General features: G+C 60.5%; 5 protein-coding genes across 8 annotated transcripts; 4 read left to right on the top strand and 1 right to left on the bottom strand.

The window, feature by feature from the left end:
* The first annotated feature begins 2,087 nt into the window (after positions 1-2,087).
* On the top strand, positions 2,088-4,083 carry EXOSC4 (exosome component 4). Its single transcript, XM_024572459.4, has 3 exons — positions 2,088-2,340; positions 3,357-3,563; positions 3,675-4,083. Exons 1-3 carry the CDS (start codon positions 2,170-2,172, stop codon positions 4,032-4,034), a joined length of 738 nt encoding a protein of 245 aa, XP_024428227.2. The 5' UTR covers positions 2,088-2,169; the 3' UTR covers positions 4,035-4,083.
* Positions 4,084-5,164: 1,081 nt separating this feature from the next.
* GPAA1 (glycosylphosphatidylinositol anchor attachment 1) lies at positions 5,165-8,506 on the top strand. Its single transcript, XM_024572355.4, has 12 exons — positions 5,165-5,367; positions 5,573-5,752; positions 5,835-5,946; positions 6,108-6,255; positions 6,334-6,435; positions 6,523-6,719; positions 6,790-6,986; positions 7,077-7,230; positions 7,394-7,489; positions 7,642-7,832; positions 7,914-8,084; positions 8,169-8,506. Exons 1-12 carry the CDS (start codon positions 5,294-5,296, stop codon positions 8,410-8,412), a joined length of 1,866 nt encoding a protein of 621 aa, XP_024428123.2. The 5' UTR covers positions 5,165-5,293; the 3' UTR covers positions 8,413-8,506.
* A 3,790-nt stretch (positions 8,507-12,296) lies between these two features.
* On the top strand, positions 12,297-14,797 carry CYC1 (cytochrome c1). The gene is made up of 7 exons (XM_053930153.2): positions 12,297-12,468; positions 13,098-13,294; positions 13,384-13,510; positions 13,605-13,762; positions 13,849-14,009; positions 14,292-14,392; positions 14,494-14,797. Exons 1-7 carry the CDS (start codon positions 12,340-12,342, stop codon positions 14,596-14,598), a joined length of 978 nt encoding a protein of 325 aa, XP_053786128.1. The 5' UTR covers positions 12,297-12,339; the 3' UTR covers positions 14,599-14,797.
* A 1,077-nt stretch (positions 14,798-15,874) lies between these two features.
* On the bottom strand, positions 15,875-20,303 carry SHARPIN (SHANK associated RH domain interactor). Of its 3 annotated transcripts, none has more exons than XM_053930143.2 (9): positions 20,049-20,303; positions 19,505-19,927; positions 19,007-19,181; positions 17,132-17,269; positions 16,909-17,050; positions 16,734-16,824; positions 16,501-16,654; positions 16,301-16,422; positions 15,875-16,214 (listed from the first exon to the last, which is right to left on the bottom strand). In XM_053930143.2, exons 2-9 carry the CDS (start codon positions 19,700-19,702, stop codon positions 15,924-15,926), a joined length of 1,311 nt encoding a protein of 436 aa, XP_053786118.1. In that variant the 5' UTR covers positions 19,703-19,927; positions 20,049-20,303; the 3' UTR covers positions 15,875-15,923. The 3 variants fall into 3 exon arrangements, with proteins under 3 accessions (XP_053786118.1, XP_053786119.1, XP_053786117.1); XM_053930144.2 differs by having other exon boundaries at positions 15,875-16,007; positions 16,086-16,214; positions 19,505-20,300; XM_053930142.2 differs by having other exon boundaries at positions 19,505-20,303.
* A 58-nt stretch (positions 20,304-20,361) lies between these two features.
* Positions 20,362-23,455, top strand: MAF1 (MAF1 homolog, negative regulator of RNA polymerase III). Of its 2 annotated transcripts, XM_071222183.1 has the most exons (9): positions 20,362-20,746; positions 20,971-21,060; positions 21,476-21,601; positions 21,698-21,826; positions 21,902-22,067; positions 22,207-22,328; positions 22,410-22,529; positions 22,665-22,799; positions 22,930-23,455. In XM_071222183.1, the coding sequence occupies exons 3-9, from the start codon at positions 21,519-21,521 to the stop codon at positions 22,949-22,951; spliced, it is 777 nt and encodes a 258-aa protein (XP_071078284.1). In that variant the 5' UTR covers positions 20,362-20,746; positions 20,971-21,060; positions 21,476-21,518; the 3' UTR covers positions 22,952-23,455. The 2 variants fall into 2 exon arrangements, with proteins under 2 accessions (XP_071078284.1, XP_024428219.1); XM_024572451.3 differs by lacking the exon at positions 20,971-21,060 and having other exon boundaries at positions 20,364-20,746.
* The last annotated feature ends 87 nt before the right edge of the window (positions 23,456-23,542 follow it).

Genomic DNA, 23,542 nt, shown 5'->3' with positions numbered 1-23,542 from the left:
CTTGACCGTGAGAGGCCTGGCAGAAGCAGATCTTCCATGAGGACTGTGTGACCTTCTCCCTCTGGATGTTGACCGAAGGACATACAGCATTTGTTCAAGGAGGTCTACTAAGTCCTGGTAAGAACAGGCATCTGGCATTTGAATCAGAACCTGCTTCTTCCCACCCCAAATCCATGTCCTGAAAGCTCTACTCCAAGAGGGTTAAGCCAAGGTCACATGACTTCCAGTTGCAGGGTGGAGGTAAAGCCTACCATTCCCCTCAACACCCACCTGTAGGTCAGGCTTCCACCCTGCCCCCAGCTCCCCCAGCCCCTGCCCAGGGTGGGAGGCAGGATGGGAGGCCTAGCAGCTCCCCAGCAAGGCTGAGTAAGCTGGCTTTCTTTGGAGGCTGAGTGTGGTATTGTAGAAGACAATGGACATCTTAGTGGTGAGAAGTTATGAAATTACCAGTTAACAAATTACCACAAACTTGAAGGCTTAAAACAACAGACTCTTATTCTCTTTCGGTTCTGGAGGCCAGAAGTCCAAGCTGAGCCTTATGGGCTAAAATTGAGGTGTCGGCAGGAATGGTTCCTTCTGGAGGTTCCAGAATTCACTCCTCACTTTGTCCAACATCCAGTGTGCCTTGGTTTGTGGTGACATCATTCCAATCTCTGCCTCCAAGGTCACCTTGACTTGTCCTGTAACCAAGTATTACTCTGCTTCTACCTTAAAAAGATACTTGTGATTACATTTGGGGCCCACCAGGATAATCCAGGACAGTCCACCCATCTCAAGGTCCTCAACAAAACCACATCTGCAAAATTCCTTTGCCTTGTAAGATCCATTCATGGCCTTGGGGATCAGAACCTGGAGGTCTTTGGAGGGTGTTCTGCAGCCTGTCTGTCACACTGGCCGGACATGGGATACACTTGAAATCTTTCCCTAACCACACGCTGGTCCATCAGCAGAGGACCGTGCCTCACTGGCTCAGGGAGTTAAAGCACAATCTTTACCCAACAGGGGGCTGAACCGTAAGCCATGCTGACCGAGATATGACTTCCAGGACACCAGGCTTAAACATAAGAACTGGGGGTGGGGGGTGAGTAGTGACATCAGAAGATGCACACTGTGGGGGAACTGACTTCACAGTGCTGTCCCAGACAAAACACTAGGCTGGTAAACTAACAAAACAGCAGCACCAACACATCAAAGGAAAGATTGGCTAGTTATAATCCAGAGCCCCTATAACAGATCACCTAAAATGTCGAGTTTTCAACAAAAAGTTAAAAAACACACAGTGAAACAGGTTAGTGGGACAGGCGCACAGCAGATGTTGGCAGTAGTAGCTGCTTTTGAAAGGACCCACCTTTTGGATTTGGACATATACCTCTGCTCAGTGGTAGGGTACATCCCGGAACATCTACACCGTGGGTTGCAAGCAGCCAACAAAATACTGAGTTCCGCAAAACTATTTAGACGGATTTCATAGGGTTGTTTTTTTAGTGAAAAACACAGAAAGTGTATGAAATGATCCAATTAAAAAAATAACCTGAGTTCCAAAACATATGTCTGTACACATATTTGCGTATAATTTGTATGTAATTACGTGGGCGCGGAGAAACACGGAAATCACCATTCATTAGGATAAGTGAAATAGGGGGAGGGGGTGCGGACAGAGGAATCAAGCCAACGTGGAAAATTAAAACTGCTCTAAAAATAACGTGACCACATGTATGCATAGTACAAAGCATGTGTCTATTTTCAAGTAGACAAATGTGAACACTAAACGGGAAACGGGAGAAAGTGTGTCTCAGCTTGGGCGAAAGGATGCATTTACGCCCACGAACCTCCAAGGGGACTCCCGAATCCAGAGAAGCAAAGGCGAGCCGGGCGCGGCGGACCAGGGCGGCGTGGGACCCAGGGATTCTGCCCCCGGCGCCTCTCCACCCCAGCGGCCGCGGGCACAGCGCTGCCTGCCGGCACGGGCACCACCAAAGTCCCCCGGAGCCGGAAGTGACCACGGTGGCGCGGCCGGGAGCTGTAGTTCTTCGGTACCGGAAGTTGGGGGTCCGAGCGGCCTGGAACCGGCATTCTGAGGCCGGAAGTAGGGAGCCACGCCGCGGAAAACAGTAGACCTTCGACAGGTCGGAAGCAGAGGGGGTTTAGACTCTCGGGCGGCCCGACAGCATGGCGGGGCTGGAACTCCTGTCGGACCAGGGCTACCGAGTGGATGGGCGGCGCGCCGGGGAGCTGCGCAAGATCCAGGCGCGGATGGGCGTGTTCGCGCAGGCGGACGGCTCCGCCTACATCGAGCAGGGTAACACCAAGGCGCTGGCCGTGGTCTACGGGCCGCATGAGGCGAGTGGACTTGCGCTAGCCGGGCGAGCTGTGGGGGTGGGCGGCGGCCGCCAGGCTGAGCAGTAGCTCTGGGGCGACGGCCCGCGCGCGCCCCCGGAGTACAAGCCCAAGTCCTTGCCCAGTAATGCGCGTGGTCCCTGCCTTTTCCATCTGCCTCTGACGCCTGCGCCCTCCACTCCTCCTTCTTCCTCAAAGTCCCAGACGCGCTCCCCCTCGTTTCTTCACGTCTTTCCTCCGACCTCACTGTCTGAATGGCACCTCCCCAGACCATCTTATCCACGTGGCGTGTCCTGTACCCTACAGCCACACGCTTCCCTGCCTTTCTGCACCTGTCACCCCAGACACCAATTTAACTTCTCTTTTCTCATCTTGATCTCCCCACTAACATAAGCTCCGTGAGCACAGAGACTTTAAATAACATCCCTTGGTTTTATTGCCAGCTTCCAGGGCTGTAAGAAAGTCTGCCAATACAGGCACTGAAAAAATATTTGCTCCACGCGTGAGTCTGGAAGCCCAGCTTTCCTGGCGGAGCGAGCTAAGAGAGGACAGACTAGAGGGAGTGGAAACAAGCACGGCACCTCTGCAAGGCCACTGGCGGGGGAGATGGAGAATAATTCTAAATGAGCTTGAGGAGTTTCTGGGGAGGCACAAACTTGGGGCTTTGTGGACTAGGGGAAAGATTTAGGGTTTTATGTGGTGGGAAGCCTTTGGAAGTATGTGGCTGTGTAGAGGAAACAGACTGTCTCTGGCTACAAGTGGAAAATGGATTGGGAGGGGATGAGCCAAGGGTGGAAACAGGGAGGCCTGTTAAAAGAGGTAAGACCCAGAGGTGATGGTGGCTTAGAGATTGATCAGGCGGCCCTCTGTCAGGCTCTGTTTTGGAGGTAGTTGCACTTGTTGAGATGTTAGAAGGAGGGAGAGGAAAGAGAGGGGCTGAGGTTCGGGACTGGAGCCAGAGGAAGGGGTAGTGTGAGCTGAGAGAAGTGGGCCTGGCTCACACGTCCTTTCTCCCCCAGATCCGGGGCTCCAGGGCACGAGCCCTACCAGACAGGGCCTTGGTAAACTGTCAGTACAGTTCTGCGACCTTCAGCACAGGTGAGCGCAAGCGTCGGCCACATGGGGACCGGAAGTCCTGCGAGATGGGTCTGCAGCTACGGCAGACCTTTGAGGCAGCCATCCTTACGCAGCTGCACCCACGCTCCCAGATTGACATCTATGTGCAGGTGAGCAGGCAGCAGCCCTCAGCCTGGGGAGAGGAGGGAGATGGAGGGTGTGAGTGGGGGTGAGGGTAGGCAGCCTAATGGACTGATGCCATTGGGGCGGGGTCCCGGCAGGTGCTGCAGGCAGATGGCGGGACCTATGCAGCTTGTGTGAATGCAGCCACGCTGGCAGTGCTGGATGCTGGGATACCGATGCGGGACTTTGTGTGTGCCTGCTCAGCTGGCTTCGTGGACGGCACAGCCCTGGCAGACCTCAGCCACGTAGAGGAAGCAGCAGGTGGCCCCCAGCTGGCCCTGGCCCTGCTGCCGGCCTCCGGCCAGATTGCACTGCTTGAGATGGATGCCAGGCTTCATGAGGACCACCTGGAGCGGGTGCTGGAGGCCGCTGCCCGGGCTGCCCGAGACGTGCACACCCTGCTGGACCGTGTGGTCCGGCAGCATGTACGCGAGGCCTCTCTCTTGCTGGGGGACTGAGCACCCTGCCACCCATGCCCAGAATAAAATGCACATACAGTCCACTGCATTTTGATCTCCCCACAGTAGTTGAGAGCTTGGCCTGGTGCTGGCTTGTGGGGGTGACTAGGGACCTTCCACCACACATGAACTGCAAGCCTGAGGATTCAAATCCTGAAGAAGAAGGTGGGAAGAGTGTCCCTGGGTGAAGAGAATAGCTTGTGCCCAGAAGCGTTCGCGGCAGCGGAGCAGTGAGGTGTGGCCTGGCAGACTGGGCCAGGCCATCACACTGTGGGGTCTGTTGCCCTCGCCCCAGCACGTGCATGGCCCTGAGCACAGGGGCTGAGGTGGCACTCGGCTGGCTGTGCGTACCCACGGAGGAGGCTGGGCGGCAGGCGTGTCCCACATCCTAGGGACTATGACTTGGACTAAGTGGCCCTTTCTCCCCTAAAAACTCTTGGTCTGTCCTACTTACCTTGGGCTCCAAAAGTACAGACACACCTGGAGTTTTCTCCCCTCAGCTCTGACCCACCCTCAGTGGGACACACCCCCCCCCTCCATCTCCTGCTCTCGGACCTGCCTGAGCCCTGACCACCAGCCCCTGCAATCTACATCCAGAGTCTGCTTCCCCCTCTAAAATCCCAGGCACCTCCCGACCCAGATAGCAGTGCTCCCCAGCTTCTCTGAAACCTGTTTTGGCTGGTAGTACCATTTACATCTTCCTCCCTGCGGTCCTCTGACCCCGATGGTGGGTTCTTGCTGTGATTCCACTGAGGCACCCACTACCAGTTTTGGCGACCGACATCCATAGAAATGAGTCTGCCCAAGTCTTGGCCTCTCAGTCCACAGGAGCCCCCTTCTGACCACTCCACCGCACTCAGATCTGTCATTTCCAGTGACAGCACCTTCAGGACTTCCTCTGGGCGCCCGTGGTCTGGTTGCTGCCTCCAGCTTTCCACCCATCTGCCCAATTCTCCCTCTTCTGATTCGCCTAAGATCCTTGAACCGAGCTTTCTCCTCGCGCCGATCGGCCATGAGGTGGGCCGTCGGCGCCGGGAACTGCGGACCTCGGAACCCAGCCCCCAGTGCTCGCGTCACACACGTCCGCCTCGATCTTGCGCTGCGGCCTTGCGGAGTAGGCTGGCACCGCGCTTGCGCCGCAGCGCGAGCGCCGCCGGGACCGGAACTGCGGGCGGGCTCGGAGCCCGGCTTGCGGAGAAGGCTGCGCGGGCCTGCGGCCGTAGCTGGCTGCGGGAGCGCGGTCCCCGAGCCGTCCCTCCATGGGCCTTCTGTCGGACCCCGTGCGCCGGCGCGCACTCGTCCGCCTCATTCTGCGCCTCAACGCGCCGCTCTGGTGAGGGCGGGGCCCGAGGGTCTGGGGCTCACGGCATCACTCGGGGCATCTCGCTGGGGTTAGCTCTCACGTCCGGAGTCGCTGGTGCTGGGACTGCGCGTCTAGCTCCCTCAGACACGCCCGTTCGACCTCCGGTGTGGAGGAGAGGCCGGGGACTGGAGACCTGCTGACGCTCCGTGGTCTCCTCCGCCCCCTCTCCCCGCAGCGTGCTGAGCTATGTGGCGGGCATCGCCTGGTTCCTGGCGCTGGCCTTCCCGCCGCTGACCCAGCGCACGTACATGTCGGAGAACGCCATGGGCTCCACCATGGTGGAGGAGCAGTTTGCGGGTGGAGACCGGGCCCGGAGCTTTGCCCGGGACTTCGCTGCCCACCGCAGGAAGTCGGGGTGAGCGGTGGAGCCGCGGGTATCGGGGGCATAGGTGGTCAAGGCCAGGGAGCTCTACTCAGAGGCTGTCTCGTGTCTGTAGGGCTCTGCCAGTGGCGTGGCTGGAGCGGACTATGCGGTCAGTGGGGCTGGAAGTCTACACACAGAGTTTCTCCCGGAAACTGCCCTTTCCAGATGAGATCCACGAGCGCTATGTATAGTGGGGGCGAGGGGTGCCTGGGACCAAAAAGCACCTTGAGGGGATGGCTTGGGGCCAGGGAAAATCCTAGTGGGTATTCTATGGCGGAAGGGGAAGAGGCTCCAGCTGAATAAGGGTGGGGTCGTGCTGAGACTTCCCCACCAATGCTGCTCGCAGATGGTTTCAGGCACCAACGTGTATGGCATCTTGCGGGCTCCACGCGCTGCCAGCACCGAGTCTCTGGTGCTCACGGTACCCTGTGGCCCTGAGTCTACCAACAGCCAGGCTGTGGGGCTGCTGCTGGCACTGGCTGCCCACTTTCGGGGTGAGTCTCAGGCTACTCCTAGCAAGGGAGGGTTTCACTGCTGCCTCAGGTCCTGCTGACCCTGCTTCTGGCTTCCAGGGCAGATTTACTGGGCCAAAGACATCATCTTCCTGGTGACAGAACATGACCTTCTGGGCACGGAGGCTTGGCTCGAAGCCTACCACGACATCAATGTCACGGGTGGGTGCTCTTGCCCTTCCCCGGCCCCTCTCTCAGGCCACTGTCCTCACCAGCTCCCACTGGCAGCTCACTCGCCTGCTCTTACAGGCATGCAGTCATCCCCTCTCCAGGGCCGGGCTGGGGCCATCCAGGCAGCCGTGGCCCTGGAGCTGAGCAGCGATGTGGTCACTAGCCTTGACGTGGCCGTGGAGGGACTCAATGGGCAGTTGCCCAACCTTGACCTGCTCAACCTCTTCCAGACCTTCTGCCAGAGAGGGGGGCTGCTGTGCACGCTGCAGGGCAAGGTAGGGCTGCCTACCTGGGGGGGTGCGGGGCCTGGGAGGTGTATCTCACCCTGTCTCCAAACCCTCAAAGTTGCAGCCCCAGGAATGGACATCGGCAGACGGGCCGCTGCAGGGTCTGCAGACGCTGCTGCTCATGGTTCTGCAGCAGGCCTCTGGCCGCCCCCACGGTCCCCACGGCCTCTTCCTGCGCTACCGCGTGGAGGCTCTGACCCTACGTGGCATCAACAGCTTCCGCCAGTATAAGTATGACCTGGTGGCCGTGGGCAAGTAAGTGGCTCTGGCCCCTCTTTCCACACTCAGGGTGGGATAGGGGTGCCTAGGGCCCTGGCCAGCTTTGACGCTATCCCTCACCGGCAGGGCTCTGGAAGGCATGTTCCGCAAGCTCAACCACCTTCTGGAGCGTCTGCACCAGTCCTTCTTCTTCTACCTGCTGCCCGCCCTCTCCCGCTTTGTCTCCATCGGCCTCTACATGCCTGCTGCTGGCTTCTTGCTCCTGGTCCTTGGTCTCAAGATATCCTCTGCACCCCACTGTGTACCTGTTGCTGGCCTCAGGTCCCCTCCACTCTAGGCTGAGGAAAGACCCCATCCTCAGGGTGAGGGAGTGGGGGTGAGCCCTGGGTCCCCCACCAGGCAGATCCCATCATCTCTCTCGTCAGGGTCCTTGACTAGGCCACGCCCTGGAACTGTGGATGCAGCTGCACGAGGCCAGAGTGGGCCCTAAGGATGCTGGGGCGGCATTTGGACCCAGTCCTCCCCTACCCCCAGCACAGGTGACGGTTCCCCCACTCTACCCCTAGGGTGGGCTTCTAGACTCCCAGGAGGTGGTTACTGCTGCCACTCAGTCTTAACTTGTGGGGGTGGTGAGGATCCTCAGCCCTGCCTGGCCCCAGGGTCCATCTCCAGCCACCTGTGTGCCCCACAGGTTGTGGGGCTGGCTTCCCTCGTGGCACCTTTGCTGATCTCACAGGCCATGGGCTTGGCCCTCTACGTCCTACCCGTGCTGGGCCAGCAGGTGGCCACCCAGCACTTTCCCGTGGCCGAGGCTGAGGCTGTGGTGCTAACGCTGCTGGCCATCTATGTAGCTGGCCTGGCCCTCCCACACAACACCCACCGGTGAGGAGCTGGGCTGGGTGGGCACCGGCAGGGGGCCCCCTGGACACACAGGCAGCTGACTCTGAGCCTCCTGCCTTGCAGAGTGGTGAGCACAGAGGCCCCAGACAGGGGCTGGATGGCGCTGAAGCTGGTGGCCCTGATCTACCTGGCACTACAGCTGGCCTGCATCACCCTCACCAACTTCTCCCTGGGCTTCCTGCTGGCTGCCACCATGGTGCCTGCTGCCGTGCTCACTAAGCCCTGTGGCCCCCGGTATGTGCTGGCCAACCCCCTTCCACCCCAATTGGTGCCTGTGCCCCCAAAGCAGAGCCCACCTGACCCCACCTCTCCACCCAGGCCGCTCTATGCTGCCCTGCTGGTGCTGACGAGCCCAGCAGCCACACTCCTGGGCAGCCTATTCCTGTGGCGGGAGCTGCAGGAGGCGCCGCTGTCACTGGCTGAGGGCTGGCAGCTCTTTCTGGCGGCACTGGCACAGGGCGTGCTGGAACACCACACCTACGGTGCCCTGCTCTTTCCACTGCTGGCTCTGGGCCTCTACCCTTGCTGGCTGCTCTTCTGGAATGTTCTCTTCTGGAAGTAACGTCAGCTTGCCCTGTGGCATGAAGATGGCAGTGGGAACTCCCCAAACACCCTCATATTCTCCTTCCTGGGAAATAAACCGGTATTTTGTCTCAGCTGTCCTGGGGCTCCTGGCCCGCTCCTCAGGGTGGGTCCCAGGTCCTGAGGGCGAGAGGCTCTGCCTGCAGGGCTTGGCATTCCTGCACAGCCCCTTCCTGGAGGGCACTGCCCTGGTCCACTTCCTGGATGGCATCTCTGCCAGCCCTGGAGGTCTGTGCACATCCCAGTCCAGTGCTGTGGGAGGCACAGTGCTGGGTAAGAGGAAACAGTGGGCAGGGCTAGGGGGTCTGACAGGAGCTGAAGCAGGCAGAGACCTCCTGGTGCCATTGTAGCTGGCGCTGGGGCTGCGGGGCTGGAGCCCTGCAGGGGAGGCTGCAGTGAGAGATGGGGGCTCAGCCAAGGCCAGGACCTCAGTGTGGACTTGGGATAGAGCAGAGAGGAGCGCCCGGCCCAGCTTCCTTGGAGCTGAACCAGGCCAGGTGCCAATGGTGGGCCGGGTGGGGGAGCCCACACAGCACCCCCCAGAAGCAGGCAGTGCGTGGGGTCACAGCACACCTGGGGAGGACACGGGTGGGCCAGCACAGAGACAAGTACTTATTGTTCTGAGACCCCCGAAAGGAACTGGGACAGCAGTGTCTACTGTGGAGGGAAGAAAAAGCAACATCACATCGGGCTGGGGAGGCTCTCCTCGCTGGAGGGCCATGGAGCCCCTGCCGGCACCCCAAGGGCTAGTGAGTACAGCCCTCATGGGCCTGTGTTCACCGCAGAGCTGTGCCCCCTGGAGGATCAACTCTGACCAGTGTCCTTTCAGAACTGCCTGTGGCCTGACAAGTCCCAAGGAGGAAGCCCCAGCCCTCAACACCTGTCTGGCCCTGCCCCTGTGGGGGGACTTGTCTTCGTGGGCAGCTCCTGGTCCACATGGGGGATCAGCTGGCACAGCCCCAGGGCCAGCGCCCAGAGGGGTTTCCTCTGGGGCCCCTCCAGAGGTCCCTGCTGGTCCCGCTAAGGGGGCATTTGCAGTCTGACCTGCGTTGTGGGGATCAGGGTGGGGCAAGAGTGCCAGAGACCCACTGTGACTAGGAATCTGTCTTTGGCCTGCTGGTCCCCGAGGTGCTAGAATCTCTATTCACTTTCTATGTGGAACAAGGGTCCTCAGGCTTCCACCCCACCCCCCAGGAGCACCTCCCAGGCTGGCCTCTCTAGGTCTCTCTGCTGGTCAGCCCAGCACCACTTGGCTGTGGGCCTCCTGTCTTCCCAGACAGGCGGACATCTCCACTTGGTCATGGTCTCCTGTAGTCTCTGTCCCTGTGGGCTGGCATCTAACACAAAATCCTGGCACGTACGAGTGGGGACGAAAGCTAAAGATCGTCTTGCCCTGACTGGTGTGGCCCAGTGGGTTGGGCAGCATCCTGCAGGACAGGTCAGCAGCTCCATTCCCAGTCGGGGCACATGTCTGTGCTGCAGGTTCAGTCCCCAGGTGGGCACAGACAGGGAATTGGTGTTTCGCTTCTCTTTCCTCCTCCCTCCCCCTTTCTAGAAGTAACTTAAAGACAAAAGATCTTCTCAGTTGTGTCTGAGCTAGCCTGTGCAGAGCTCTCCGGGGCTGCACACGGGGGTTGCGGGGAGACCGTGGGGACGACTAAGTTAGTTGGTTGGGGAGGCAGCGTTTCTGTTCTGATGTTCACCTTCACCTGCCTCTCTTCTTAAGTCAGGTGGTAGAGATGCAGGTCAGATGTGACAGGGACGAATATTAACACCCTGAACTTTCCTTTGAAGATGTGTGGCACAGCAGCGACCGCTCCCCCACTATCGGTTCTTAGTCAAAGAGCCCCATTTTTGACCACAGGCCACCCCCAAGCAAGGACAGTCCCACTGTCCGCAGCCAGGTGTCACCACGTGACCATGCTATGGCTGATAGGAAGTGAGCAGCAGCTTCAAGGGCAAACTCCAAGACCTCACGCAGCCTAACCTTCACAGCCCATCTCTCTCCTGCCCATGGGAATGTGGGAGTGACACTTGGGACATGAGGGGCAGCCCACGTTGAGGGTCAGAAGCCATCACAGCAGCCCCTGGTCGCTAAACTGGGCTTCAGGGACAAGAAAGAGAAAACTGTACCTTGCTGAAGCCATTGTTATTTGGGGTCTTCTCCTCCCGCCCTGTACGAGAGAGGTTACTGCTGAACCAGCTCACGCGGGGGCCCTAGGCGGTGCCAGCTGGACACATTTACAAGCGGGTGTCGTGTCGGTGATTGGTACCCAGTATTAAGCCCCTCCTTGCCTCCCCAGCCCCAGAAAAGAAGCTCGATGGGGACAAGCACTTTCCCATTTCCTGCCACTTTCCCAGCACAGAACCAGGTGCACCGTAGAGCATTCCTACACACATGTCGAAGGAAAGAATCGAGAGACCCCATGAGCTCGGTCAGGGGGTCCAGAAGGAAGCTCCAGGGGCAGATCTGCTGCCTTCCACAGGGGCCTGGAGGCCTGCTTCTGGCTTTGATGTGGGCTGAGGCCTGGGGACACTGGCCGGGCGTCCCGGGTTTCCTCTGTGCCCTCTACGACCCGCTGCCAAGTCACCCACTCCACCTGAGGCTCCAGGAGCGTCAGGACCTTGGGGGCCACGCGGGGCGGCGTTGCCCGTCTCAGTGCCCACACTCAGGTCCTGGCTCCCACCCAGGCCCCGCTTCTGAAGCCCTGTCCACGTCTCCTCCACTTCCTGGTCGGCCGGAGTCACCTCTTAAGTACCTGCGTCCCCGCCTGACCCCTCCTACCCCACAGGTACCTCCTCTCCTGGCCCCAGGGATCTCCTGCCTGCCTCCACCCTTGGCCTCCTCTGGGCCCCAGCCAGCGGGCTCCCGCAGCCGGCCGTCTGTCCTGACCGGCTTCTCTGGGGCAGCACCATGTCCTCCGGGCTCACCCCGGGTTTCTTTTCCATGGCTGAGTTAGTCCATGGTGTGGACCTGCCACAAGTTTTGTTTACCCACTCATCACGTGACGGCCATCGGGGTTGTTTCTTTCTTTTTTTTCTTGGCTATTAATGGATAATGCTGCCTTCACCTTTCCTGAACTCAGCCAGTGAGAAAGCTTCACCCTGAACTCTCTGATGCCTTCAGTGGACTTTCGTTCAAAGCTGCCCCTCCCAGCTTTCTTCTTTCTCCCTATGAAGGTCCTTCCCTTTGTTCCCTGGACTTGCCTCCAGTTCTTGTTACCGCATGCTTGTCCCGAGTTACAATTCGCTGCTATTCTCCAAGAAGCTTCCTTTTTTTTTTTTTTCCTGTTAAAAAGTGAATGTTTTATTTTAAGGTCAACGTTACTTTTGGTTAATTTCCAGAGTTCTGAAAAAGTTGATTCTGACAACGACTGCTACTTTTTCCCTTGCTCTTACTGCGGGGGTAAGGGGGAAGCAGATTTTCCGAGGTCCCGACTCTCCACCTTCACTGCGAACTGACCGCGGTTTCCAGAGGAGCCTTGGCTGCCGTGCTCCTGGCTGCTGTGGCGGACGGCTTCCGGGCACAGGTGCCTGATAATCCTTGTCACTCGGAGGCGGGAGAGCAGTGTTCGCGTGGGCCTGGCAGCGGTGAGCGGCCCGCCGGCGGCCGAGTGGGAGTGCGGGAAGGCCGGAGCAGCGCGAGGCCCACCCTCAACCCGGAGGAGCAGGCTCCGCTGCCTTGAGAAAGCCCGGGTAGTTGGCCGTTGTCACGGCAACAGGAGGACTCGACGCTGACTGCTCGACCGCCAGTCCCCACGACAACCGAAGCAGCGCCGTGAGGACCCGCCTCATCCGCGCCCGACGGACTCCAGCCCCGCCCGGCGTCCCGGGCTCTCGCGAGCTTTAAGCTCCCGTGGCGCCGCAGGGGCCGACGGGAGCGGCGGCCGCGCTGAAGAGGGCCAAGATGGCGGCTGCGGCGGCTTCGCTTCGCGGGGCGGTGCTGGGCCCTCGGGCCGCGGGGCTGCCCGGCGCGCGTGCCCGGGGTCTGCTGTGCGGCGCGCGGCCCGGGCAGCTCCCGCTGCGGACGCCTCAGGTGAGCGCTGGCCCGTACCTGGCCGCCGCGCGGCCCCGCAGCCCGTGAAGGTCACGGCGGGGAGGCTCCGGGCGCGGGCCAGCCAGCGGGGGAGCGACCTCGGCCATCCGAGGCCCCTGCTGGGCCTCCGCTGCCTGCCTACCTGGTGCCTCCCGGAGGCAGGGCCGGGCGCCCACCCCTGCGAGCAGCAGAGGCGCCTTGTGCCGAGCGTGAAAGCGGCGGGGCGGGATCGCTGCCGGTTCGGGGCTGAGGGCTTTCCCGGGGGGGGGGGGGGCGCGCCCAGGCTTACTCCCGCTCCGGCCTTCCCGACTGGGCCCGCGTCCTGAAGTGACCTCAGCCTGACCTCGGCCAGCTGTTGTGACCTTGGCCTGCCCCAGCACCCTTGCTCACCTCTGCGTGATCCCCGGCCCAGGATCCGAGAACATGCCTCACACCCAGTCCTCAGGGCCATCTCACGGTCGCGGGGTCAGCGGCGCGGAGTGGGGCGGGCAGTGGCGCAGGGTGGGCTTTTGGCGGTCCGCGGGAGGTGGCTAGTGCTGGGTGATGCGTGGGAGAGGTAGGCCCCGAGAATCAGATCCCGAGGTAGGGCAGGGTGGTGTTCTGGCAGGCGCTGAGCGGGGCTCTTGCAGGCAGTGTCCTTGTCGTCGAAGTCTGGCCTCTCCCGGGGCCGGAAAGTGATGCTGTCAGCGCTGGGCATGCTGGCGGCAGGGGGTGCAGGCCTGGCTGTGGCTCTGCATTCTGCCGTGAGTGCCACCGACCTCGAGCTGCACCCCCCCAGCTATCCGTGGTCCCACCGAGGCCTCCTCTCTTCCCTGGACCACACCAGGTGTGCGACTGGTTGGCTGGGGGAGTTTCTGGGTGGACTGGGTGGGGCGGGGTCCCTGGCGCCACTAACACTTTCCCTCTGTTTATTAGCATTCGGAGGGGTTTCCAGGTATATAAGCAGGTGTGCTCCTCCTGCCACAGCATGGACTATGTGGCCTACCGCCACCTGGTGGGCGTGTGCTACACTGAGGAGGAAGCCAAGGCCCTGGCCGAAGAGGTACGTGGCCTGGGGATGCTGTAGAAGACCCAGAGGTTGGGGCTCCCACTGTGGAGAACGGAAACCAGGGTTGTGATGCTGGTCTCCATGGCAGGTGGAAGTTCAGGATGGCCCCAATGAGGATGGGGAGATGTTCATGCGACCAGGGAAGCTGTCTGACTACTTCCCCAAACCGTACCCCAACCCTGAGGCCGCCAGAGCAGCCAACAATGGAGCACTGCCCCCTGACCTCAGCTACATTGTGCGAGCTAGGTACGCCAGCTTCCTGCAGGGGATGGAGGGAGGGGAGGAAGGTCCAACCCATACCAGGGTCTGAGTTGGCATGGGTCTGGTCCCAGGCACGGTGGTGAGGACTACGTCTTCTCCCTGCTCACGGGCTACTGTGAGCCGCCCACCGGGGTGTCACTACGGGAAGGCCTCTACTTCAACCCCTACTTCCCTGGCCAGGCGGTTGCCATGGCCCCTCCTATCTACGATGAGGTCTTGGAGTATGACGACGGTGAGGTCCCCCACCCTGGGCGTGGTCGCGCTGGGCCCTGCTTTCCTGCCTGCCCAGGATGGTTCTCTGGGTTCTCCCTGGCTAGGGTACTGTCTGCACATCTGAGCAGGCTCGTGGTCAGCCTTCACAGCCCTCTCCAGCTCCGGGCTGTGTGCTGAAGGGGTCCCATCCCTTCTGAAGCCTTGGGCAGGAACCCATCTACCATGGAGGGGATGTTGTGAGGGTTACTGCAGGTGGGGCGGGGATCCCAACAGCAGCCCTCATCATTTGTCCTTGGCCCAGGCACCCCAGCTACCATGTCCCAGGTAGCCAAGGACGTGTGTACCTTCCTGCGCTGGGCATCCGAGCCAGAGCATGACCATCGCAAACGCATGGGGCTGAAGGTGAAAGGGTTGGGCAAGGGGCATAGTGGGCATGGGAGGGGAGCTGGGAGCCAGGCAGGGCTCCTTTGTGTCTCCCTCCTCTGAGCCTGCCTCACCCCCAGATGTTGATGATGATGAGCTTGCTACTGCCCCTGGTCTACGCCATGAAGCGACACAAGTGGTCAGTCCTGAAGAGCCGGAAGCTGGCTTATCGGCCGCCCAAGTGACCCTGACTAGTGTCTGCTTGCTGTACTGCTTGAATCGGCCCTCAAGCCAAGGAGCCACCTGGGGTTTCTTCAGGCCCCTGCTGGCCCTCTTGGCCAAGCCCCTCTTCCTCTGGGACAAGAGGGGAGGGGTCAGGAGACAGAGCTCGAGCTCCAGATTCTCCAGCCTCTATCATGGAAATAAATGAAGTTTCTCCATGGACACATTTGAACCATTGTGTGATGGGAGTGCAGTTTGCAGGGGCGCTGAGAGTAACACCTTTGCTCTTAAGGGCTCCCAGGGGTGGCCAGCATTCCCCTACACGGACTGCTGGCTGGAGCCCACCCAGTTCTGGATGTGGGACAGGAAGCAGAGGAGTTTTAAAGAAGGTGGCAGCAGTTGTTGGTGTGGGGAGTCCTTCATCACAGGTGGAAAGGGCCTGGCTAGACACGGCCCATCTACCACAGTAACGGCCAACGGCAGTGTCTGGAACCACTTGGCCATCTCCTGAGGGGCTTTCCAACAGGAGGGGCCTGGCCTGAAGCGGGACCTGTGGGAGCTGTTTGGGGCTGGGAGAGGGAGACCCGCCCTGCCCAGAAGCAGAGATAAGCAGCGAAGACCAGAACGTGCTTCCAGCCTTGGCCAGACAGGTGCAGGGGTCCACTGAGAAGTCACTGGAGGGGAGCAGGGTGGTGGAGTGTCTGGGTGTTTGTCATAGGCTGGTGCCTCCTGGCAACCCACAGGTAGCTAGGGCTGGGTGCAAACAGCCAAGCTGAGCTGGGTTCATGCAGCAGTGGACCTGTCAGTGGTAGGAGGGCCATGGGCATGTTGCCTTAGCAGGAGCCCGGGGTCCCTGACTTAAGACTCTTAGCTTCTGGGCTTTTCTTGCTCCCAGGAAGGGAATGTTAAGACATCCTGGCTGGAGCAGCCCTGGAAAGGCGGCTGTGGTCAACTCGGAGGGCAGAGAGCTGAGTGGGAGAAGGGAAGAGAGTGCATGCCTGAAGGGCTCTAGGGGAATAAGGGGAGGCCTAGCCAGCTGGGGTGGGGCTTACAGAGGGCCCTAGCCCAGTGGTCAGCAGCCTGGGTGGGGGCTCTGTAAGCCCTTGGGGTATGGGAATATATGTCACTGTGATGCCCTAGGACCCCTGGGGGTTGGGGTCCAAGTGAGCCCTTCAGTAGCCACCTGAACTCTGCTGGGGAACCCCAGAACCACCCCCCTCTGCCAAGTATCCTGGGTACGACTAAGCCCTGCACCCCATCCTTCCAGCAGCCCAGTTCATACAAAGTGGGGACACTCAGTTGGCTCAAAAGTATCTTTAATGACTCTGGCTCTATCCCCAGGGAGCTGTCAGCGGAGGTCCCCTGAGAGGTTCAGGAGGGCATCCAGGGACCTTGGGCCTGGAAGGGAAGGGCCATCCTTTCCCCTTGTGACCTGGGGCAGGGGGAAAGATGGCTCATTTTGCTGTTTTGCCACCCCTCCCCACTCCCTGCCCTCCCCTGCCTCTAGTACCATTAGTGACTGCTGGGTGGAGGCTGCAGGCAGGGGGTCCCAGGCGCAGGGTCTCTGAGTGTTACACATCTCACAGCCAGGCCGGCTGGGGATGTTGATGAAGGTGCAGGAAGGGCAGGGCCAGCCAGACTGGAGAGGGGGTACAGTTATTGTTTACCACTTTCCTTCCACTGCCCATAGCTGCCCAGGCCCACCTTACCTGGGCCCTTGCCTACCTGAAGGGGGCTGGGGAGGCTGGAGCTGGCTGGCTGAGGGCCTTGGGGCAGCCCCAATGACTGAGGAAACAGGCGGCGGCTTAGTTCCCCATCCAGCTTCTGGGGATGCTGAGGGCTGCGTCCTATGGTAGAGGGGATGGGGCTCAGGGCCGAGTCAGGCTACACCCCACCTTCCTCATCCTACCCCGATAAGGACTGACCTGGGGCTTCTCGAGGGGCTGAGAGCAGGTAGAGGAAAGCAGGGTCCCTGTCCTGCCGGACCCCATAGGAAGCGAGGCTGCGCTCCGGCGCACACAGGCACTTCCCGATGACCCAGCGCTGCACCGCTGGCGGAAAACCAAACTCCGAGAACACCTGGAGCCAGAGCATCAGGGCCTGGCAGTGTCACCCAGGATCACCGCCCCCAGCGGGGCTCCCCGGACCCTGTGCTCACCTGCTCCTGAAGGGTGGAGATGGTGCAGTGGGGGTAGACTTGCAGCGAGATGTGGGCGGAGGACGCAGCGTCTTCAACTGTGACCTGTAGCCTGGGCCAGAATGTAGGTTGGGGGAATGAAAGGGTACCTGGGAGGGTTGGGAGGGTGGGGTGAGGACAAAGCCCCAGGTCTCACTTGATGGGACCAGGAGGGAAGCAGCTCTCCTGGAGCTGGACACTGAGGGCCACATGATGCTGGGCCAGGATAGCTGCTGCTTGGGCTGCCGCCTTCTCATCCCCACCCTCAATGGCCTGAGCCAGGCGCTCCGCCAGCTCTTCTGCAAGGAAAAAGAGAGCACATCATCACAGCTGAGCATGTCACCCAAGGCCCCCAGCCCCCTCTGGCCACCTGCCTTTACCTTTCTCCATCGAGTCTCCAGGACGTGAGGAAATATCCTCCTTGGGTTGGGGAGCCTTGGGTATGTGCACTTCAGAGGGGCTGGGTGGGGAAACAGGGCCTGTTTCTGGACTCAGGGCTGGAGGCAGGCTGTCACTGCCTAGGAGGGAAGATGTGGGGTGGGCTGGTGATCTCCCGAGACCCAGCCTCCCAGCCCAGTCCTCACCTAGGCCTCTGCTCTCTGACCTCAGCTTTTCAGGACCTTTGCCTCCTCCCTCCTCACCTCAGCCCACGCTAGTGCCATGCCTTCACCACACTTCAAGCCAGGTCTTCCCCCAAGCCATGGCCCTTGGAAGAGCCCTGGCCGACTGCTCTCAGAGCTGGAGCTGCACTTGTGCTCTGGAGTCCTCCAGATCCTATGTGGTCGGGTCCTACCTTTGTCCCTCCTCCACAGCAGCCAGGCCACTTCTCAGACTCCACTGTCCCCGTCAACCAGCCAGGGACGCTTGCTCCCTTGACCACAGAGCAGAACCAAAAGCAGGTGCTCAGGAGCCTGCCCCTCTGGCTCAGCAGGAGCCCTGCAGTCAGCACGGCCTCTTCTCGGTGCCCTCAGGAACCTCCGTCTGCCTGACTGCCATCAGCACGGAGCACCTCCGACTGCCCCATTCCAATCCAGCCCTCCCAAGGCCACCGTCCGCCCTGGGCGTCCTCACAGAGCTGGCTGCTCTGTCTCCCCCACTTTCCTCTGACTTGAGGCTCGCCCTCAGAATTGAGCCATCTGCTCTGTGAGTACCAAGCACCAGGCCTGGCCCAGCCTCGGCTCATGTTCTCGCCTCAGGGCTGTGAACCCACTGCTCTCTGGCCACATGGGTCACAACACACCTCAATCTTCAAATTTCACAGTGTCACTTTAAGGCTTCACTGCCCCCTCCCGGCACTCCCATCCCTTCCACCATCTGACAGAACTCTATTTACTCATTTTATGTGTCTGCCTCGCCTCTAACTGCAAGCTCCAAGAGGGCAGAGATCTGAAGTTTTATTCGTGATAAACCTCCAAGACCTAAAGAAGTGTTTCGGCCAGAGTGGTACCAAGTACACCTGGTGAGAGAGAGAATGAAAAAAGCCTCTCTTCCTCTGCAAAGACCGTGTTGTCCAGGCCTCCCTCACTTCACCTTGTATGGTTTTCTTCCTGCCCCTCTGGCAGCACTTGTCATGCATTTGTGGACTCTTTCCTGACCTACTGCCTGCCTGCCTGCCCCTCTCCTCTCCACGCTTCTCTCCTGCTGACCTTGGTTAACCTTTCCTACCCCAGTCTTTACCTCTCCAGAGCCCCAGCTCCAGCCCTGATCCACCTGCTCCCAGTCCCCCCAGATGTCTAAGAACTGGGCCACCTCCATGCCCTCCCAAACAGGTCTTCTCTCTGGGAGCCCAAGGGTATTTATTTGGTCCCCCGTCTTCCTGTCTCAACCACTAACTCTTAGATTTAAACTGCCAAAATTCCAGACAATTCCATCTCCTGAGCATCTCTGGAAACATCCTTCTATCCAGCCCTGTCTGCACCACACCCTACAAATGCAGGTCCCCTCCAATCTTAAGGACCTCAGATCAGAGCCTGTCACTCTCCCATTGCTCTTGATACAATGTCTTCTCACCCAGGTCGTGAAAGCCTGCTTGCTCTGCCCCTCCACACTTGGCTGGTGCTCCAGGCTCCAGTTCTTGGCCTGTTCTTTTTCTCCACTTTCTTCTGGGCGCCTTCCCAGAACTCCAGCAGTGGGTAAACTAGGCCCGTCTTTCCCCACTACATTCCCCATCCAGGCCTGGGAGGCCAGGGCTACTCCTGCTCTCTCCCAGCACAATCCCTGGCCAACCAAATGAATCTTTGCTCCAGGGCACTAACCATTCTGTCCCTCCACGGTGGCACCTCGGACCAGGGCTGCCCACCGCTGAGCATCCAGAGGGTTGAGGAAGTGCAGGCTGAGGGTCCCAGGCCCTCCTGGTGGAGGCTGCAGCTCATGCTGGCTGGGACCTCGGACGGTGTAGGAGACTGTCTCCAAGGGCCACTCCAAACTGACCTGAGAATGGGGAGAGTCCAGGCTCATGCCTCCCCCAGCACACACTACATGATGAACAAAGGCATATGAGGTAACATTTATAGGCCATTATAGTGGCCACTTAAAGAGCTGTCCTAAGGTCTTTAAAACTCCTTATAAAACTCTCATAGTAGTTTTACAAAGGTAAGGGCCAACGTAATCCCCATTTACAGACGAGAAAACAGAAGCAAGGAAAATGACCTGCTACTCGGAACTCAGCGGGCAAGTGGATGGCCCTGGCCTAGAGCTCTGCGCCCTGCCCCGCCCAGGCCGCCTGGCCACGGGCCCGCGCCGCTCTCACTCACCGCTCCGGGACCCGCGCCTAGCAGTTCCAGCCGGAAGCGCCCCGGCCGCTCCGGGTCTGCGCTCAGCTGCAGCCTCCGCAGCTGCGCCTCGGCATCCGGCCCCGCGGCTAGAGGCCTCACAGTGGCGTGCACAGCAAGCAGCACTGCTGTAGAGCCTGGGTCCGAGGCCGCCACCGCTCCGCCTGCCGGCGGCGCCATCTCCGGCCCCGCGGTGTCTCGGCCCTCCGAGTCTGCTTCCGTGGGCTGGGGCCTCAAAACGCCCGCGCCGGCCGGAAACCGAGGCCGCAAACCTGGGGTTCCGGGTGCAGCCAGTGCGTCGGAGCTCGGGAACGGGCTGTTGTCAAATCTGACCCTCCGGCCTTGTCCAGGATATACACGGTCCAAGGGTCTCCGGACACGGAAGAACGAGGATGGTCCTCGAGGCTAGTACGCCGGAGCAAAGGGTAAGAGACGGAAGCGCCGGCCAAGGCTAGAAGGCGGACGCCGTCCCTTCTCCCTAGAGACTTGGGCGGGCGGGGGATGCAGCCTGGCTGTCCGTATTTACCCGCCGGCCTGGCGAGAGCTGGACGCCGCTCCCAGGACCCTTCTGCTTGTCGCCCCGTCACTCGCTGAATAACCCGGTCCCGTCGATGCAGCAAGGTCTACCAGCCCTTCTTGGGAACACGGGCTGCCACTGGGGGCGGAGGAGGCCAGGGGCTGCACCCAATGAGCGCCAGGAAGGAAGCCGGGCTCGGGCGGTGAGAAGAGTGACGGATAGGCGCCGCAGCCAATAGGTGTGGAAGACAGTACTGAGCGGCGGGTAACGTTCCCAATGGCTCTCCTAGTTCTCGATCGCGGCGGCTGGAGCCGGCCATTCAGAGGCGTGGGGCCGGGCCTTGCGGGTGCTTGTTGTTGTCCGGTCAGAGGAGGCAGAGGTCGCTCGCTCGCTCGCTCGCTCGCTAGCTAGCTGTGTATATTGGTGGCGGTCGGCAGGCAGGTCGGTCGCGATAGTCGGGCGCCGTGCGGGGGAGAGGCTATGTCGCAGTGGCAGCCCGGATGGGCCGGCAAGGCCGGGAGTAACGGGATGTCGCCGCGGAGCTTCTTCCCCCGGATACAGTGCGGCCCGAGCGGAGGCCGCGGCGCCGCCCTCCGGTCCTGAGGATCCCGCGCTATCCGGAGCCCGCACCGCCTTTTCACCCGCAGCGACGCCAACCGACCCGACCCGGCCTGGCCCTGCCCGGTCAGAGAGCGTAGCGCAAGCAGGTAGGTGTCCGCCCTGTGCCCAGCGCCGTCTCGGGGCCTATAGAACTACAACCCCCAGTCAGCCGTGCAGCGGAGAGTGCGCGCGTCTGTGGCGCACGGCCTCCTGGGATTTGTAGTTCGCCACTGCTAGGTTGGGGTTCCGCTAGGCCGGGGGCGGGGGGCGGGAGCGCCCTAGTGGCCTGAGGACAGGTCATTCAGGTGCCGTGGGGCCTCGAAAAAACTAGGCGCACTTTTGGAGAAGAACAGAGGAGCCTACAAGTTTCCTGTCTTCGCTAGAAAGCCGCCCGTAGAGCAGGGAAGAGTGCCTCGTCCAGGTGACTGCAAGCCCGAGCCCCTTGTGTTCTTAATTGGGTGGGAGTTCTTACCCTGGCTGTGGAGTCAGGCCTGAGGGGTACTGCTGGAGTCAAGTCCCTTCTCAGGCTCTTTTGTCAAGATAGGGAGTGTTGAGGGAGGAGACTAAACTAGCAGCCCCTGGGTGAGCAGGATTCCTGTGGGCCCCCCAAGCCTGGCCCCAGAACTCGAATGAGTTACATGGGGTGTGGCTGAACGGGGGCCTGGACTTGCCACCGTCAGGTAACAGGATCTCATTGCTTTTTGTGCCAGTGCTGAGGAATCGGGAGCAGGCTGTGGGAGGGACCCAGCATATTTACTTTGGCCCCATTTATGGGAGGAAGGCTAAAGATGTAGGTCCTGGGGCCAGATACCCAAGGACTGGCCTCCTGTCCCTAGGCAGCACTAGCCCCTCACAGCACAGGACCCTCTCCCAGAGGACATGAAGCTGTTGGAGAACTCCAGCTTCGAGGCCATCAACTCACAGCTGACTGTGGAGACTGGAGATGCCCATATAATCGGCAGGTGAGGGCGGGGCTCCAGGGGCTGCTGTCTCAGAGGTCACTCTGCCCTGGCCCTGAGTCAGACCTGGGGCTGGCATGCTCCACTTGCATCCCGCAGGATTGAAAGCTATTCCTGCAAGATGGCGGGAGACGACAAGCACATGTTCAAGCAGTTCTGCCAGGAGGGCCAACCGCACGTGCTAGAGGCACTATCCCCACCCCAGACCTCTGGCCTCAGCCCCAGCAGGTGAGCCAGGGCAGGGCCTGCCCACCGGGGGCTGTCGGGCACAGGGCAGTACTGGGCTGATGCTTCTCTGTGCAGACTGAGCAAGAGCCAAGGTGGCGAGGACGAGAGCCCCCTCAGCGACAAGTGCAGCCGCAAGACCCTCTTCTACCTGATTGCCACACTCAACGAGTCTTTCCGCCCTGACTATGACTTCAGCACAGCCCGAAGCCATGAGTTCAGCCGGGAGCCCAGCCTCAGCTGGGTGAGGGTTGGGTGGGGGGAGGGACCCACAGCCCACAGCTATCCCCACTGTCCTCCCCCATTTTGAGTGGCCCCTGGGCTCCAACCAGTCCATGCCTGCTGTCCTGGTACCTAGTCAGCCCGAGCTGTGACCATCCTAGGTGGTGAATGCAGTCAACTGCAGTCTCTTCTCGGCCGTGCGGGAGGACTTCAAGGCCCTGAAGCCACAGCTGTGGAACGCAGTGGATGAGGAGATCTGCCTGGCTGAATGTGACATCTACAGGTGGGCTGGCATCCCTGCAGGTGGGTCCTGGGTATGTGTGGCACATGGGGTCTCACACCAGTCTCACCCCACACTACCCAGCTACAACCCAGACCTGGACTCAGACCCCTTTGGGGAAGATGGCAGCCTCTGGTCCTTTAACTACTTTTTCTACAACAAGCGGCTTAAACGGATTGTCTTCTTCAGCTGTCGCTCTATCAGGTTGGCAATTGTCCCTTACTGTAGCTCCCTGTTTGGCCCACCCTACTTCTGATTTTGTTCTCCTTGGACATCCTCCCTGGGGTCAGCAGCAGGCCAGGGTGGGCAGTCCTAAGACCAGTTCCCCAACTCCCCCAGTGGATCCACGTACACACCCTCGGAGGTGGGCAATGAGTTGGACATGGAGCTGGGGGAGGAAGTGGAGGAGGAGGAAGAACTCAGAGGTGGAGGCAGTGAGAGCGGACCGGACGAGACCAGCCCCATGGAGGACAGGTGTGTGATGGCGGCAGTGGCCTGGCTTCCTGGAGCCTGGGATGGGCAGGACAGGGTGGGGCTTCTCTGCCCAGGGGCATCTCCTGGGTGTTAGCTCCTCAAGGCTGGCTGTGTGTCCCCCTCTGCCTAGGGTCCCAGTGATCTGTATGTGAGGAGGAAGAGCAGAGGCCTCAGCTTCATCTAGCTTCAACCAGTGCCTGGGCCTGCCCACCTGAGGGGCCTCAGGGCCTCCCCAGCTGCTGGCCAGACCCTGGCGCTGCCACAGCTCAGTGCTGCCCATCTAGCCCTTTGGCTCCAGCCTATGGATGGCCACTTACCCCCACAGGCTCTGCTGCCCACACTGTGGCTGGACTGGACAGACAGCACAAGGCCTGGTGGGAGCAGCCACTGCCCTGCCCAGAGGAACCGACACAGGCAGGACAGCTGGACCGCAGAGTTTATTTTTGTATTTTTTATGGGGTCAGGCCTGAGCCTGCACACTCCAGCCCAAAGGGCCTGAGACCCAGCAAGCAGGCTCCAACGGTCATCTGCCCTGGGTTTGGGCTGGCTCTTGGAGCCCACCTGAATTCCCCACTTCGCCCAGTGGGCAGCGTGCACTGAGTGTCACTTTGCTGCAGCTTGTTTGTTTCCAATAAAAGTTTATGTGACTTACTGTGGACCTGGGCTGTCTTTGGAGTGGGGGCGGGGCCTGCATGGGGGTGGGGCCTGCGTCACCTGGTATCCTAGCAACAGACACCAGAGAC

Source organism: Desmodus rotundus, chromosome 8 (assembly GCF_022682495.2).
Source record: "Desmodus rotundus isolate HL8 chromosome 8, HLdesRot8A.1, whole genome shotgun sequence".
Lineage (NCBI taxonomy): Eukaryota > Metazoa > Chordata > Mammalia > Chiroptera > Phyllostomidae > Desmodus > Desmodus rotundus.
Note: the sequence above shows the minus strand (reverse complement) of the source record. Positions and strands in the feature narration are given on the sequence as shown.

Excerpts from the sequence above, each read along its gene's own strand:
- EXOSC4 (XM_024572459.4), top strand. The coding sequence starts at position 2,170 with ATGGCGGGGCTGGAACTCCTGTCGGACCAGGGCTACCGAGTGGATGGG. Across the intron at positions 2,341-3,356 it reads TGGTCTACGGGCCGCATGAG|ATCCGGGGCTCCAGGGCACG; the intron begins GCGAGTGGACTT and ends TTTCTCCCCCAG. Across the intron at positions 3,564-3,674 it reads AGATTGACATCTATGTGCAG|GTGCTGCAGGCAGATGGCGG; the intron begins GTGAGCAGGCAG and ends GGGTCCCGGCAG.
- GPAA1 (XM_024572355.4), top strand. The coding sequence starts at position 5,294 with ATGGGCCTTCTGTCGGACCCCGTGCGCCGGCGCGCACTCGTCCGCCTC. Across the intron at positions 7,490-7,641 it reads CTCCCCTACCCCCAGCACAG|GTTGTGGGGCTGGCTTCCCT; the intron begins GTGACGGTTCCC and ends TGTGCCCCACAG. Across the intron at positions 7,833-7,913 it reads CTCCCACACAACACCCACCG|AGTGGTGAGCACAGAGGCCC; the intron begins GTGAGGAGCTGG and ends CCTGCCTTGCAG.
- CYC1 (XM_053930153.2), top strand. The coding sequence starts at position 12,340 with ATGGCGGCTGCGGCGGCTTCGCTTCGCGGGGCGGTGCTGGGCCCTCGG. Across the intron at positions 12,469-13,097 it reads TCCCGCTGCGGACGCCTCAG|GCAGTGTCCTTGTCGTCGAA; the intron begins GTGAGCGCTGGC and ends GGGCTCTTGCAG. Across the intron at positions 14,393-14,493 it reads GCAAACGCATGGGGCTGAAG|ATGTTGATGATGATGAGCTT; the intron begins GTGAAAGGGTTG and ends CCTCACCCCCAG.
- SHARPIN (XM_053930142.2), bottom strand. The coding sequence starts at position 19,702 with ATGGCGCCGCCGGCAGGCGGAGCGGTGGCGGCCTCGGACCCAGGCTCT. Across the intron at positions 17,051-17,131 it reads TGGAGACTCGATGGAGAAAG|AAGAGCTGGCGGAGCGCCTG; the intron begins GTAAAGGCAGGT and ends TTTTCCTTGCAG. Across the intron at positions 16,215-16,300 it reads GCCTCCCCAGCCCCCTTCAG|TCTGGCTGGCCCTGCCCTTC; the intron begins GTAGGCAAGGGC and ends CCCCCTCTCCAG.
- MAF1 (XM_071222183.1), top strand. The coding sequence starts at position 21,519 with ATGAAGCTGTTGGAGAACTCCAGCTTCGAGGCCATCAACTCACAGCTG. Across the intron at positions 21,602-21,697 it reads GATGCCCATATAATCGGCAG|GATTGAAAGCTATTCCTGCA; the intron begins GTGAGGGCGGGG and ends TGCATCCCGCAG. Across the intron at positions 22,530-22,664 it reads TTCAGCTGTCGCTCTATCAG|TGGATCCACGTACACACCCT; the intron begins GTTGGCAATTGT and ends CAACTCCCCCAG.